Consider the following 12,901-nt stretch of genomic DNA (forward strand, 5'->3'; position numbering starts at 1 on the left):
TAACTGTAGCATTTTTCGTGGCATGTTGAACTGGCAAATGGTAAATCATTCGGCAGACATATATGTACGTTTGGCATCGTTAAACAGATCATTATGATAATTACGGTTGGGATAGTGCACAGCTGTAAGAGTATATTCAAACCGAATACATTCATTTCAGGTTATTTAGATCAAATCGGCCAACACGCCAATAATTTGCAGTTCAATCCTGCGGGTAAGACCAAACGGAACAGAACGGTGAACATAGTAAGTAAAAATCATTCCCATAAGTTTTAATATCATGCACGAAACCTCAAATGCATAGTTAATGCAGCTTATACAATGGATTCGTGAAACGGCTACTAATCTATGTAATTAACAACGTTTCGCTATAATCTATCTCACCATCTCCGATGAATTGTTTCTGGTGAATGTGTATGTATGTGCTAGTAACACTTGTACCGCTAGGAGTAAAATGATTTAACGACGCTCCGAACGTCTATTATTTGGAGCCTGTCACAAGCCTCAACAAGGAACTTGATATAAACTGACTTGATATCACTGTCTAAAACATAAAGTGAGAATAATGATGAAATTCATCAACTTCTGTGAGGCAGTCCTCATGATTATCACCGCCCTTTATGTTGTCACAATCAGGACATGAACGTACGACATTCGAAATACAAGTAAAAATACTCCAATTACACAGCATTTAGAATGTGCGATCGAAAACTAAATGAATACGTAACTCTTCTAAAAGTTGACCTGTTTACTTTCTTATTTAGAATTGAAATAAAGAATAAATAAGATTTCTACTATGCCTGAACACTCTTGCTACGAATGGAACCAAGATTTTTATCTAGGCTCACCTACCGGGCAACCCGATATGTCGGATAGCGAAGAAATAATGGTCAAACGCTTTTACAACGTACTACAACGCTCACTGTACGAAACCAACAATCCGGAGACCGAGGACCGCGCGGGGATACCAAGGAAGAAAGTACCAGAATCTGGGATAACAGTCGTCATATTGTCATCGCCGTTAGAATGCTTGCAGATATTGCTACAGGGCGGCGAGTCTTGTCCCGGCAATGTGCATCTCGTTCTGTCAACTTCTTGGTTATCAGTGAAACAAAGCGATCGAAATCCGTCGTTGAAAACGGTCTATCTGCACAAAGCGATATCGATGTACAAGGGAGGCTACAGTTATTTAGACGTGTTCGATGCACCGCGACGGGTGACTTACTTAATGAATAACTTAACCGATGAGGCCGAATTTGAAAATGGTTTAGATTGTCCGACCTCGTGTTCGATTAACGAGAAAATAGATGACATAATTAGGACACGTATGTTAATGGCCAAAGCTGGTATATCTTACCCGGAGAGTTTGGTTTTCTGTTACGACGTTTCCGGATATGAATTACCGCCGGATGATGGAAGTATAAATTTGGTTGAAGTCGATTATACGCAAATAGAGGATGTTGTTGGCGAAATGATAGAGCGATTCCTGCCAGATGTCGACTTCCTGAATGACAAGGTACGATTCCTGGGTAATTTAAGATGGTTTTCTACGGCCGCAAGCGTCGTACGCGTCGCAAAGGCTCGGTGATCTACGCACCCTTGCGACAACCAGCGGCGCCTATAATGCTTGTTAATCGAAGCTGTTCTATATACCACCTCCGACGTTTTGATCCTTTATTTCACAATCAGGACCCAATTCCAGACTAGTGAGTTAGAGTTATCTCAGGTTTTAAGGAACCCAAAGTCGAATCATAACTGGACTCTGTTTATCTGCTATTTATATGCACCATTTTTTGGGAAAGCGATTCAGAAATAAACTTCTACCTGAATTTGCTTTCGTTTTCATTTATCAGCCATAGTTTACTCAGAACGCGCTCACGTGATGCTGAAAAACCGATCCGTAATCGCCCGCGATCACGTCGCTTATTCATTGGCAAAATGCGATACAAGTGGCACACCATTACGGTGCGCAAAGCCGTTCTTCAGCATTAGGCAAGCGTATTCTAAGGAGATCACTTGCTGAAGGATTAAAGCAAAGGCGGGCTAATGCAAATCCATTGTCTTTTCTTCTTAATGGATGTCCTTAATGAAATGAACTGATGCATAATATACGCAGATAGACAGGTATTTAACGATATAACGGATCGAATCGTTGCACGGAGAACGTAATCGGTTGTCACAACCGCTATCGCAAAAGCTCTTTTATATACATTATGATAGGTCGTCGTAAAACCGATCGGAAACTCATATAATGATGATGAACCAGCGACCAGCATTCATAATTACGTCGAATATGAAGCCATTTGTAAGAGAGCGGTAACTGTTCTGTCTACACCTGGAAATGGCGTATTGATAGAGAGGTTCTGTGACCCGGGTCCAACGGGTAAGCTTATGTTTCATTGAAGTGAAATCAAGAGCATAAACATAAAATTTTATGATGGTAACTGATTCGGGCCAAATTAAAGGAATGACATTGACACGTAATCTGTACCGATTTTTTACACTTAACGAACACTATTTCTTATTAATAAGATTACGTACCTTTGAACTAATTTATCATTCAAAAGTCAGGTAAAAACCAGCTTTTCGTTTTAGCGTTGTATTTCTCATTGTGCTTTTAATGTGGTGTTTTCGTGTTATGTATTTTGGGTAAAGATTAAGTGTCATATTACTTTTCATCATTTAACCTGCAAACCAGCCAGTTTACAATAAAAAGGGTCCCAAGATTTGGAATCAATTTAGTCACTCAGAAAAAACAGGTTAAAGCTTAAAGAAATGTTCAAGTCAAAGATGAAACGCCGATTATACATATCCACTTATTAATTGATCTTCTTTTAGTCGTTCACTTTATGCGGCTATTGATGTATCTATATATCTCTGTATTTATCGCAAATAATATTGTACAGTAGCCAACTACTCAATTTATTTATTTAGCAAACCTTTTCTACACGCCTTGCTTTTTCTGAAACCCCAGTTTTATATTACAACATGATGTAATTTACGTGCACATTTCTGCAATTTATTCCTGAATAGAAAAATGAATAGTAACAAGAAGAAGTACTATTTGATAAAATTACAGTTGATGCGAAAAACGATATTTCCTTCCGAATAAGAACTATTGTGTGTAGAGGGCGCTGCGACGAACCAATCACCACTGGCTTTATATGCAGAGTCGGTCGTAAAAACGAGCCAATCACCAGCGACAACGCGGTTCCACAATCGATAGAATCGACGCTGCAGCTGTGGGGCTTTGGAGTGCCAGAAATAGATAGAATTAAAGAACAGTTGGTGAACAAATCCCAAAATTTGCTCGGAAAGATAATTCTATATGAAAAAAACCACAATGCCGCGGAACTCACCGATTTAAAAACAGATATGATTAGTAAGTGAACTGCGTGATCGAAATGAAGTCAAAGTCATCTATTATCGTAAGCCCTTTTTATATATTAGGAGAACGGATCCGCTTCCGAGAATTCCGCAAAATCATCGAAAATTTTATACTCCTCCGTGACACCACGTACTAACTTGTTTTCATAATTTTTCAGCTGTTGATTACATTTTGACGAAATGCGACGGTCTGTACGTTCCGATCGGTATCGGAGTGAAAACTCGTCGAAGCCTGGCGAGCTGTCAAGTATTTGAGTTCATCAGTAATCCAGATACGAACCTGCATTCAGGAGCGTTGGTTGCTCCATTGATCGAGATGATGTGCGAAAAATCTCAGAGGTATGCGATGTGGGGCAAAATCCTATTAATGTTAAGCAAAGGACGATCTGCTAAAAAGTTCATGTGGAATGCTGCTCGCGAAGACAATATCAAGGTAATTCCTCATATTCTCTTCTCGTCAAATTCTTCGCATCTCTCATCGCAATTCATTCAGCAAACATCGGTAATTACATTCTTATTTGTCTAGTCCATATTGATCAAGTTGACAAACTCCAATGCCTAAATATGTCCTTAACCGTTTTGCAACAAGTGTTTACCATTTTTACTGGGCACAGTTAACCGTAATTGGGCTCAACTCCGTTTTCTGGTTAAGTAGTTCTGGCGGCGAATAACAGTACATACAAATTAATACGCCAAGGGCATTGTCGAAGAAATATCCTTCGACAATCCGACAATCAGAAGCATTTTCGAGGAGATTTTTTTCGACAATCCGAGACAATCAGAAGCATTGCAGAAGAAATATCCTTTTGACAATCCGACAATCTGAAGCATTGTTGAGGAAATATCCTTTGACAATCCGACGATCAGTAGCATTCTCAAAGAAATTCCGGCTTAAATTTCCTTACATGAACCTGAAGTGGCTGGGATCGAGTCGCTGCTGGTTTGCGCGGATTACCTATACAGAATGTTGCTGGGATTGGGGAGGGGCTGGTCGTTTGCGTGGATTACCTATATAAGTGGCTGGGATCGAGGGGCTGTGTGTTTGCGTAGATAACCCCTATATTAAATAAAGTAGCTGGGATCGAACGACTTGGTATTTGCGAAGATTACCCTCGTACAAAGTGGCCGGGATTGAAGGACTGTATGTCGAAATGTCGGATACCGGGCGAGCGGGTTTTAATTTTTATATAACAAAAGACAATTGATGCGCATTTGACTTATTAAAATTTTCATTAGGGAAATTTTATTACGAGGACGGCATTGAGGTTTTATGAGAAACTAGGGTAAATGAGCTCAAATAGACACATTAAGAAATAAATATTTATTATGTGATTGTGGGATTGTCGATTTCCTCGACATTGCTTGGTTTCTGATTGGTGGATTGTCGAAGTAGATTTTTTCGACAATGCTTCTGATTGTCAAAGGGAGGTCTCCGGACATGGGACAAAATCTGCATTACGCAGTCTGCCCCTACGATATCGCACTAATCAAGCAGAAAACGGAGTTGAACCAACCGTTACGGGTTGCCCCACAACGCGAGACAACTAGTAACCCTCTACATATTGACCACAACACTTGATTCTTTAAATTCTGGCTTGATTCTGGCTCCTAAAAACTGGAAACTAATTTAAGACATGGCCCACAACGTGTGGTAAATGCTTGAAACCATTCGTTGGTTGAAGATCGTGTTATATGACAGTAAGGCGTCGATCTGTCCATAATCCATATGTGTCTGTCTATATCAGTCCATATGTGACACAGTTATTTCTTTACTTACCAGCAAATGTTATTACTGAAATCAAGTGACAGTGAAATTACGTGCACTTACCGGGGTCGTAGTCAGTAACCTGACTGTAGTTTAGTTTCACCATCGGATGTTTTCACGAACCACATTCAGGAATGAGAACGTCATTTTTGCAGGCAATTTTCGTAATCCAATTTGACTGATGATGAGTAATTTGCCTGGCATTTTCTGGTCTTTTGATATATTCGACTAATTTTTGTTGTAATCAACGCACAACAGATTCGTAGTTTGTTTGATACCTATAACACCTCACTTGACGATCTTAATCCAATTTGGAAACGTGTGGAGGGTGCTGGCACCTGTGGACTGAGGCCAGGACACACCACAAACTAACGAAACGAAACGACGGAATTGAAAAAAATTAACACTTACTCACATTTTTCTTAAAGCAGAATTTATTTTTGCATTATCTATTATTGAAAACACGAAGATTTGAAATTTAAGTTGGAAAACCATCAAAAATAAAAATTGTCGTTTCGTCCTCGAAGTTTAATATAAATCCTTGTAGGTCACCTTGTCTATCATGCCACATGTATGCAATACAGAGAAATGGCGGCCAATGGCGAAATTTGTGGAGAAATTAATTCATTTCTAAAAATAATGTTGATAAATCATTCGAAACATAAAGTTGGATTATTTCGAAAGGTACCTGTGTTAGTTTGTGAATTAAGCCATTAATTGTGGACTGAAGTCAATAGAAAGTATATTTTTGATGTGTTACTTTTTTCGACCGTGTTTTGGCCCTTGCCATCCCTAACGATGGTATAAGCTCATCCGATTATAAAAATCTTACCACCAACGATTAGGTAACTTACTACGGGGATCGAACCCCGGTCTCGTCAGTAGACCAATAGAACAATTCGATAATTTGTAATACAGCCTGATGTCATTTGTTTAACGACGAAATGCTGGAGAACGGGTTACTAACGCTCAGACACATAACTGTGACCTGTCTATTCATTCGCAATTTTAAATCCAGTTGTTGGCGTTTTTCATTATCACGCGCGGGTAATCTAGGTAAACAAACACTGATTGACAAAAGTAAAAGCAATTTTTTTGTGAATTGAAGGTTTATTCTAATTGCAAGACCCTTGCTAAAAAAAACTGATAAATAAGATACGCAAAACAACTGATAAGGTCGAGGGTCGTGTGTGACAGAAATGGTTTTCAAAATCACTGTTGAAAAGCGATCAACTCTAAGCCTATAGTTTTGCGTCTGCTTGCAAATCGAATTACTCTCGAATTCTGCTTTCGATTTAGATAATATTGGTTGACCGCAAGGTGGGCTACATCCCAGATGTTATTCAGTTCATCGAATACGATTTTTCTGACCATACCCGAGACGAGGAGCACGCGGTGAATATTATACAACTTCTCAACAGCAGCAGCTGCGCTGGTCTCAAGATCGACGGTTGTTGCACAGTTTCAGAAGACTGCACTTCACTGTGCGCTCAGATTAGTGAAAAACTGTCGCTGAATTGGGTTGACGTAAGCGCTTCCAGAATCGCGAAGAAGAAATCGTCGACGCTGAATATTCTGCACGGAAATCGCAGCGAATTGAAGCATTTTCCCCAGGCGCGAATTTACGCCGATAAATGCATTCATATCGAAACAGAGCGAGACATAGACGAATCGCCGGTAGAATACCCGTGCATTATCAAACGAGAGTTCGGAGGAGGGGCGATCGGTGTGAAACTCGTGCGGAACAAAAACGAAGCCATGAGTTTTTTCGCATTGGTTGAAAGTAAGATTAGATTTGAGGAAAACGTACCCGTAACGGGAAAGAGCTTCGGAACTAGCATGCTGATGATGAACTTTTTTGAAGGAACCGAGCACGACGTCAATATTGTTATATACAAAGGTCAATTGATTACGGCAATAGTCACTGACAACGGCGCGACGAGGGAGGCGTCATTTCTCGAGACGTCATTGTGTATGCCGTCGTGTCTGTTGCCGGACCAGGTCACCCAGATGAAAATCGCGGCTTACCAATGTTGCAAAACAATCGGTCTAATCAACGGCGTTTATAACGTGGAAATGATGATGACGTCTTCCGGGCCGAAACTCATCGAAATCAACCCTCGTATGGGAGGATTTTACGCGGGGAACTGGATAAAAGAATGTTACTGCGTTGATTTCGTGCGATGCGTCTATATGTGCGCCTGTGGAGTTAGACCGCACGTTTACAAACCCGCACCACGCGGTCAACTACTGGGCATCACGTGTCTACAGTCGATTCATGCCCATATACGGGATATGATGGATGAAATCAACGATTTATGCGATAGCGGTGAAATTCTATTCAACCCAATCATTTCTTATACAGCCGGTGAACCAGTCGACAGAGATACCGAAAAGCCCATTTGTTATTTAGCTGTGAAAAGCAATGATTTGGACGAAGCCAAGAAAAAACTACTGAGAATATGTGGACGATTCGGAATCTCGACTGAAGAATACAACGTTCGTGAAATTTTGCAAACCTTTCGCAAGAGACCGATGAATTACGTAGGAAAAACGTTGAAATCATAATTTCGATCGTTTATCTTTGATTTATCTCGTGTTGATATTAGATTTTTATCACAATTACGATTATTCTATCTTATTTCATCCTGCACATTCACCGAGAATGTACATCCCTAATGATTATCGATTATTTCCTTGTGTGAAGTCAGATGTTGTTCCATAAACAAATCATTCGCTTGAATTTATGTCATTTTTATAGCCATAACATTAATCCGCTCTGTGAGAGGATTTCGGAAGTCATTGCGTCCGTATCGTCAATATCGGTCATCTATTCGGCGCGGTGTAAGCATCTGACGTCAAACACAATGACTCCGTAATAATCCCGAATAATAATCATTCGGCGCGGTGTAACCCCCAAGCCAGTCGGAGGAGATAAACGCTATCACGTTCGTGTTACCATCGCGGGTTGGATCTCATCGCTGCTCCCAATAAAAGTCAAGTCTTCGAATAACTGCCGAGGGAAATAAATACAGCTAATAATTTCGTTATGAATTTAAAGCGACTTCCATAAATATCCAGTGAAATAGAAAGACTTTTCAGTTAGAGGCTGTCCGTTAAGGGAACAACTTGAACAAGAGAGAACAAGATTAAAACGTGTCGTATCTTGAAATTAAAAACTGTCCAGTTATACCTATAACAACTCCACAGCTACGATATGCACCTGGTTTGATAACATGAATATATATTCTGTATTTATCCGAAATATCGGCTCACTAAATACAGATCATTATTTGTAGCAACAAGATACAGGCCATGCACCTAGATTACATTCGCTGTATCCATTTTGACATCCGCAACACCCCATTTAACCGACCAGCACTTACATCCAACATCGCGTATGTTTCTATCGAGCGACACTTCTGAATGATAAAAATTCAGTATCGATATATCGATCAGTTTTACGACGTGGCCGAATTGACACTAGATGCACTTTTATACCGTATAGGGATGACGTCAAAATAGATGCTATCATTTTGTAAAGTCTCCTGGACCCAGTTTCGACAGTTATTGTTTAAGTCTGAATTAATACTTTGAATGAATTCATTCCTTTCAAATTTTCATCTTCGAAATATCGATGGTATTCCCTTTTATTCAAAGGATCATCGATATACATTGATTTGATTCTGCTAATTAGAATGTGCCTAAAATGGCGTCCCTTTAAAAACCCTCCACATCTGCCGGTGAAAAATAAAATTTTTATTTTGAAATTGGAAAGTACGGATACAGATGTAGTTGGTCGAATTTATAACTTTTGTTCAAATCGAAGAGTGCATCGTCGTATATTAAAGTTCTGGTTCGTGTTAAAAAATCGAGGACGGCCTGAACGGGCATGCGACTAATAAAGAAGTTTCCAGTTTCTAGGCGCCATTTTGTGGCGGTCCCGCGAGGTCCCCATTGTTGCGATAATTTGCGCTCATTTTTAAAACATACGTTTAGATTGAATATCATATAGTTATGCAGTCCCTTGCTCGACGAAATCAATTTACACACCATTTTAAAGGAAATGAAATGCAGATATTTGCTGGCGATTCTTGGAATTTTTGAACGCAACAATTGAGAACAGTGACGATGTGAAACCAAGGACCGCATATCTTAACCGTGCGTAAAAGAAATCGCAATATTTATTAATTTTAAAATATCTAAGTATCGCTTAAAGCTATATTTCCAATTTTCACAGAGGTTAAAGAGGGTTATTTGCAGTTAAAGCCTGCGTTGAATTTTTCAAAATATATTTCCTGACGACTGATCTGTACCCGCTTGAGTTTGAGATTACGCAAAAGGGGTCTCCCACTGCGCATTGCAATTTCACTGAACATTGAGATTTGCGACAAGAAATTTTTAAATGCAATTTGATTTCTTCACATTTTCCATGGGGATATTTTGAGATGATAATCCATATCTTCTTTGTACCGTATTTTGGCGGGAGCAATTCGTTAATCTGGTTTCGGGATCCGGTTTGTCCCGCTATTGAAGTGTGAACGGCCCAGTTGAGGAATTGTCGTATACAGCCCGTCCAGCCTAGCGCCGATTTTGTGTTCGGTGAAATCAAACGTTTTAGAGTCGATGGTGAAATGTGCCAGTCAATTTAAACGCTTAGGACATATTTAACACATATCTCTCTCTGGTAATCCCTCATTCTGGGATCATACGATGAATTTAATGAATCTCAACCTTCTTGCTGGAAAACATCGACCAGAAAACCTTACTGATATAAAATTCCAATATAATATTTAAAGGGGTTCATATCTGTCCCCCATTTGATATTCTGTTTTAGGGGGTCAACGTCCAGTTTGGCAACTTTCAGCTGCGCCGCATATTCAAAACTATATAAAAACTTAGATTTTTTTCTAGTGTCCAACCATGAGTGGTACATTCGGTTGAAACGCAAATTAGTTTCTCAACTAGGCCACATTTGCAACCAACACAGAAAGTCCCCACTCTAACAAGAAATCCTTTAATTTCCCAACGCTAAAAAACTCGAATTCATCAAAACACTCAAAGTCCATTTTCAACCATACGAAAATAAAGGTAATATATAACCATCAGAAGCAATATTGATAATTACAAACCAGTATAAAATCTTATTTTTGCGATTTCTTTTCACAAATCTCAATGTTCAGTGAAATGGCGGTGCGCAGTGGGAGACCCCTTTTGCGCGTAATCTCCAACTCAAGCGGGTACAGATCAGTCGTCAGGGAAGACATTTTAAAAAATTCAACGCAGGCTTTAACTGCAAATAACCCTCTTTAACCTCTGTGAAAATTGGAAATATAGCTTTAAGAGATACTAAGATATTTTAAAATTAATAAATATTGCGATTTCTTTTACGCACGGTTAAGATATGCGGTCCTTGGTTTCACATCGTCACTGTTCTCAATTGTTGCGTTCAAAAATTCCAAGAATCGCCAGCAAATATCTGCATTTCATTTCCTTTAAAATGGTGTGTAAATTGATTTCGTCGAGCAAGGGACTGCAGAACTATATGATATTCAATCTAAACGTATGTTTTAAAAATGAGCGCAAATTATCGCAACAATGGGGACCTCGCGGGACCGCCACAAAATGGCGCCTAGAAACTGGAAACTTCTTTATTGGGTGTTAACAGTAGTCAAATATATAAGCCAACATTTAGGAACTGGGTCCTGAGATCGAAATAAGGTCTTATTCGCTTACTTTCAGTGGAAACAACTCGTAAAATGACTACCGCGACCTCGACAATTAAAATGAAGATCTGTAAAAATGTTTAAGATTCAAATATGTACAACTGCTACCTACAGTTTATTATCAGTTTTTAGCAATTCTGATTCGTGTTGCCATTCGTGGTACCTCTCTTCAAGATTGTAGATTGGTGAGATTCAAAGCTCGTGTGTCAGAGAATTCAGCCTTAGAGAATCATGATGAACCACGCCAGATGGAGGGTATTTTATACAATTCCAGTATAAGAGGCTTAGCTCAGACATTGCGAACTCGGTGGTGTCAATCTGGAATAAATGTTAATCATTGCATACATAATGAACGGCTTTACCGAATTCTATTGAAATAGTTTTCCACCCCAACAAATTAGAATCTGCCGTTTCAGGTTTGAATACGATACACATCAATTCAAGTTTACTCAGTGCATCAAAACATAGTTGAAAATCTATAGGACTATTCAAGTAGCCCCATAGCCTTGACATATCTGCGGCATATATAAAGGGCCTACCATACGTCTGCAACCATCAAAATAACACGCTCATGGGTTCGGTGGACGGAAACGCCCCCTAAAAAAATGGTACTGGCTACGGTGAAGTACGGTACAGCTTATAATCAAATTGACGCATCAATTGACGAATTATGCGCATCGTTCGTGTGTTGAACGCATTATGTTCTAGTTAATCGTAGTTCCAATTGAAACGCGTCGTACACGCGATTGGATGACGTTTTAAAACCGATACATCGATGTACGGTACGCGTTTTATTTATTTTCAAAAGGCCGATCAATGTCCGTTTTACACGTAAACGAAACGGTAAATAAACGTTAACGATGTCAGTTTGATTCTTAACCTTAGAATGCCCCTGTGCGAATCGGAAAAAAAGAGCAATTGATATTGTTGAAAATTTTTAAACTTGACCCCACACCTTCGAACACTTTTGAAAAAATGTGCATTAAGTGTTTAATTAATCCAACCAATTTTATTTAAGAAGGAAGGTCTTCGGAGAATTTTGATTTAAAAAACACGTGTAATCGTCTACAGGGTCGCTTGGTTAGAATTTTGAAGAAACCGCATATTCATTGACGACTTATTCGACACCGTGAGTGTTACTGCATTGGAACTTGTCGATCTCTTAATCATCCGCGCGGAGGTCCAGTGAAGTAGAATTCCCCCTGTACACAATGCAAAAAAGAGCAGCAAGTATAGTTAAAAAACGTTTAGTCTAGACCCTGCAAGCCCCTGGCTTCTAATTCGTCGGAGGCTATTTTTGCGCAGCCCGATAGCCCTGAAATTCCCCAGGCTTATAGGGACGCAATAGGTGGTTAGCTATTAAAAACGCACGTACACATGTGCGGTGGACGGTAACTTACCTATAAAAACCGTAAAAGATATTGTATTCATTGATATTTTCGAAATTCTTAAAACCATATACACTGAATATCTAGTTATTTCAAACAATTAATTTCTGTATATAAACATCTATATTTGTCCACAGGGGGCACGTGGTTAGAATTTTGAAGATACCGTTTATTCGTAAACGACTTATACGATTCACTGGGAATGCAGTCTCAAATGTTTTGTGACTTTCTCAAAATGTATCAAAAATTTAAGTAATTTTTAGTTCATAAGTCTTCAAATATTCATAAATGAACAGTTAAAAATTGTTGAAACATGTCGACTCAGCCGTAAAATCAACCCATTCACAGTCCCGAATGTGGGATAATGTCGGGCTTTAGAGAACATAATGCCCCCGAGGTCTTCACATTTACAGATAAGATTATGTAAGCGTGTCGCGCGTTACACCGGATAGGCACACAATAGAAATATGAGCCGCACGTTCATTGATCATCACCAATTAAGAGGACCGCTATTGTGAAAATTGACCTTGGGAGGAATATTCCTCCCAAAGTCAATCGATGGAAACTTGACCAAGGGGTCTGATATTCAAACAATTGACTTTGGGAGGAATATTCCTCCCAAGGTCAAACGAAGA

General features: G+C 39.3%; 1 protein-coding gene across 1 annotated transcript; it reads left to right on the forward strand.

Moving 5' to 3' along the window:
- Positions 1-796: 796 nt before the first annotated feature.
- LOC141912253 (carnosine synthase 1-like) lies at positions 797-7,720 on the forward strand. Its single transcript, XM_074803476.1, has 4 exons — positions 797-1,516; positions 2,221-2,383; positions 3,546-3,820; positions 6,452-7,720. Exons 1-4 carry the CDS (start codon positions 797-799, stop codon positions 7,718-7,720), a joined length of 2,427 nt encoding a protein of 808 aa, XP_074659577.1.
- Positions 7,721-12,901: the final 5,181 nt, after the last annotated feature.

The sequence above is a fragment of the Tubulanus polymorphus genome, chromosome 10 (genome assembly GCF_964204645.1).
Source record: "Tubulanus polymorphus chromosome 10, tnTubPoly1.2, whole genome shotgun sequence".
NCBI classification, from domain to species: domain Eukaryota; kingdom Metazoa; phylum Nemertea; class Palaeonemertea; order Tubulaniformes; family Tubulanidae; genus Tubulanus; species Tubulanus polymorphus.

Bases quoted from the DNA above. Each gene is read 5' to 3' on its own strand.
- LOC141912253 (XM_074803476.1), top strand. From the start codon at position 797: ATGCCTGAACACTCTTGCTACGAATGGAACCAAGATTTTTATCTAGGC. The intron at 1,517-2,220 runs GTACGATTCCTG...ACATTATGATAG, and splicing joins TCGACTTCCTGAATGACAAG to GTCGTCGTAAAACCGATCGG. The intron at 3,821-6,451 runs GTAATTCCTCAT...CTTTCGATTTAG, and splicing joins CTCGCGAAGACAATATCAAG to ATAATATTGGTTGACCGCAA.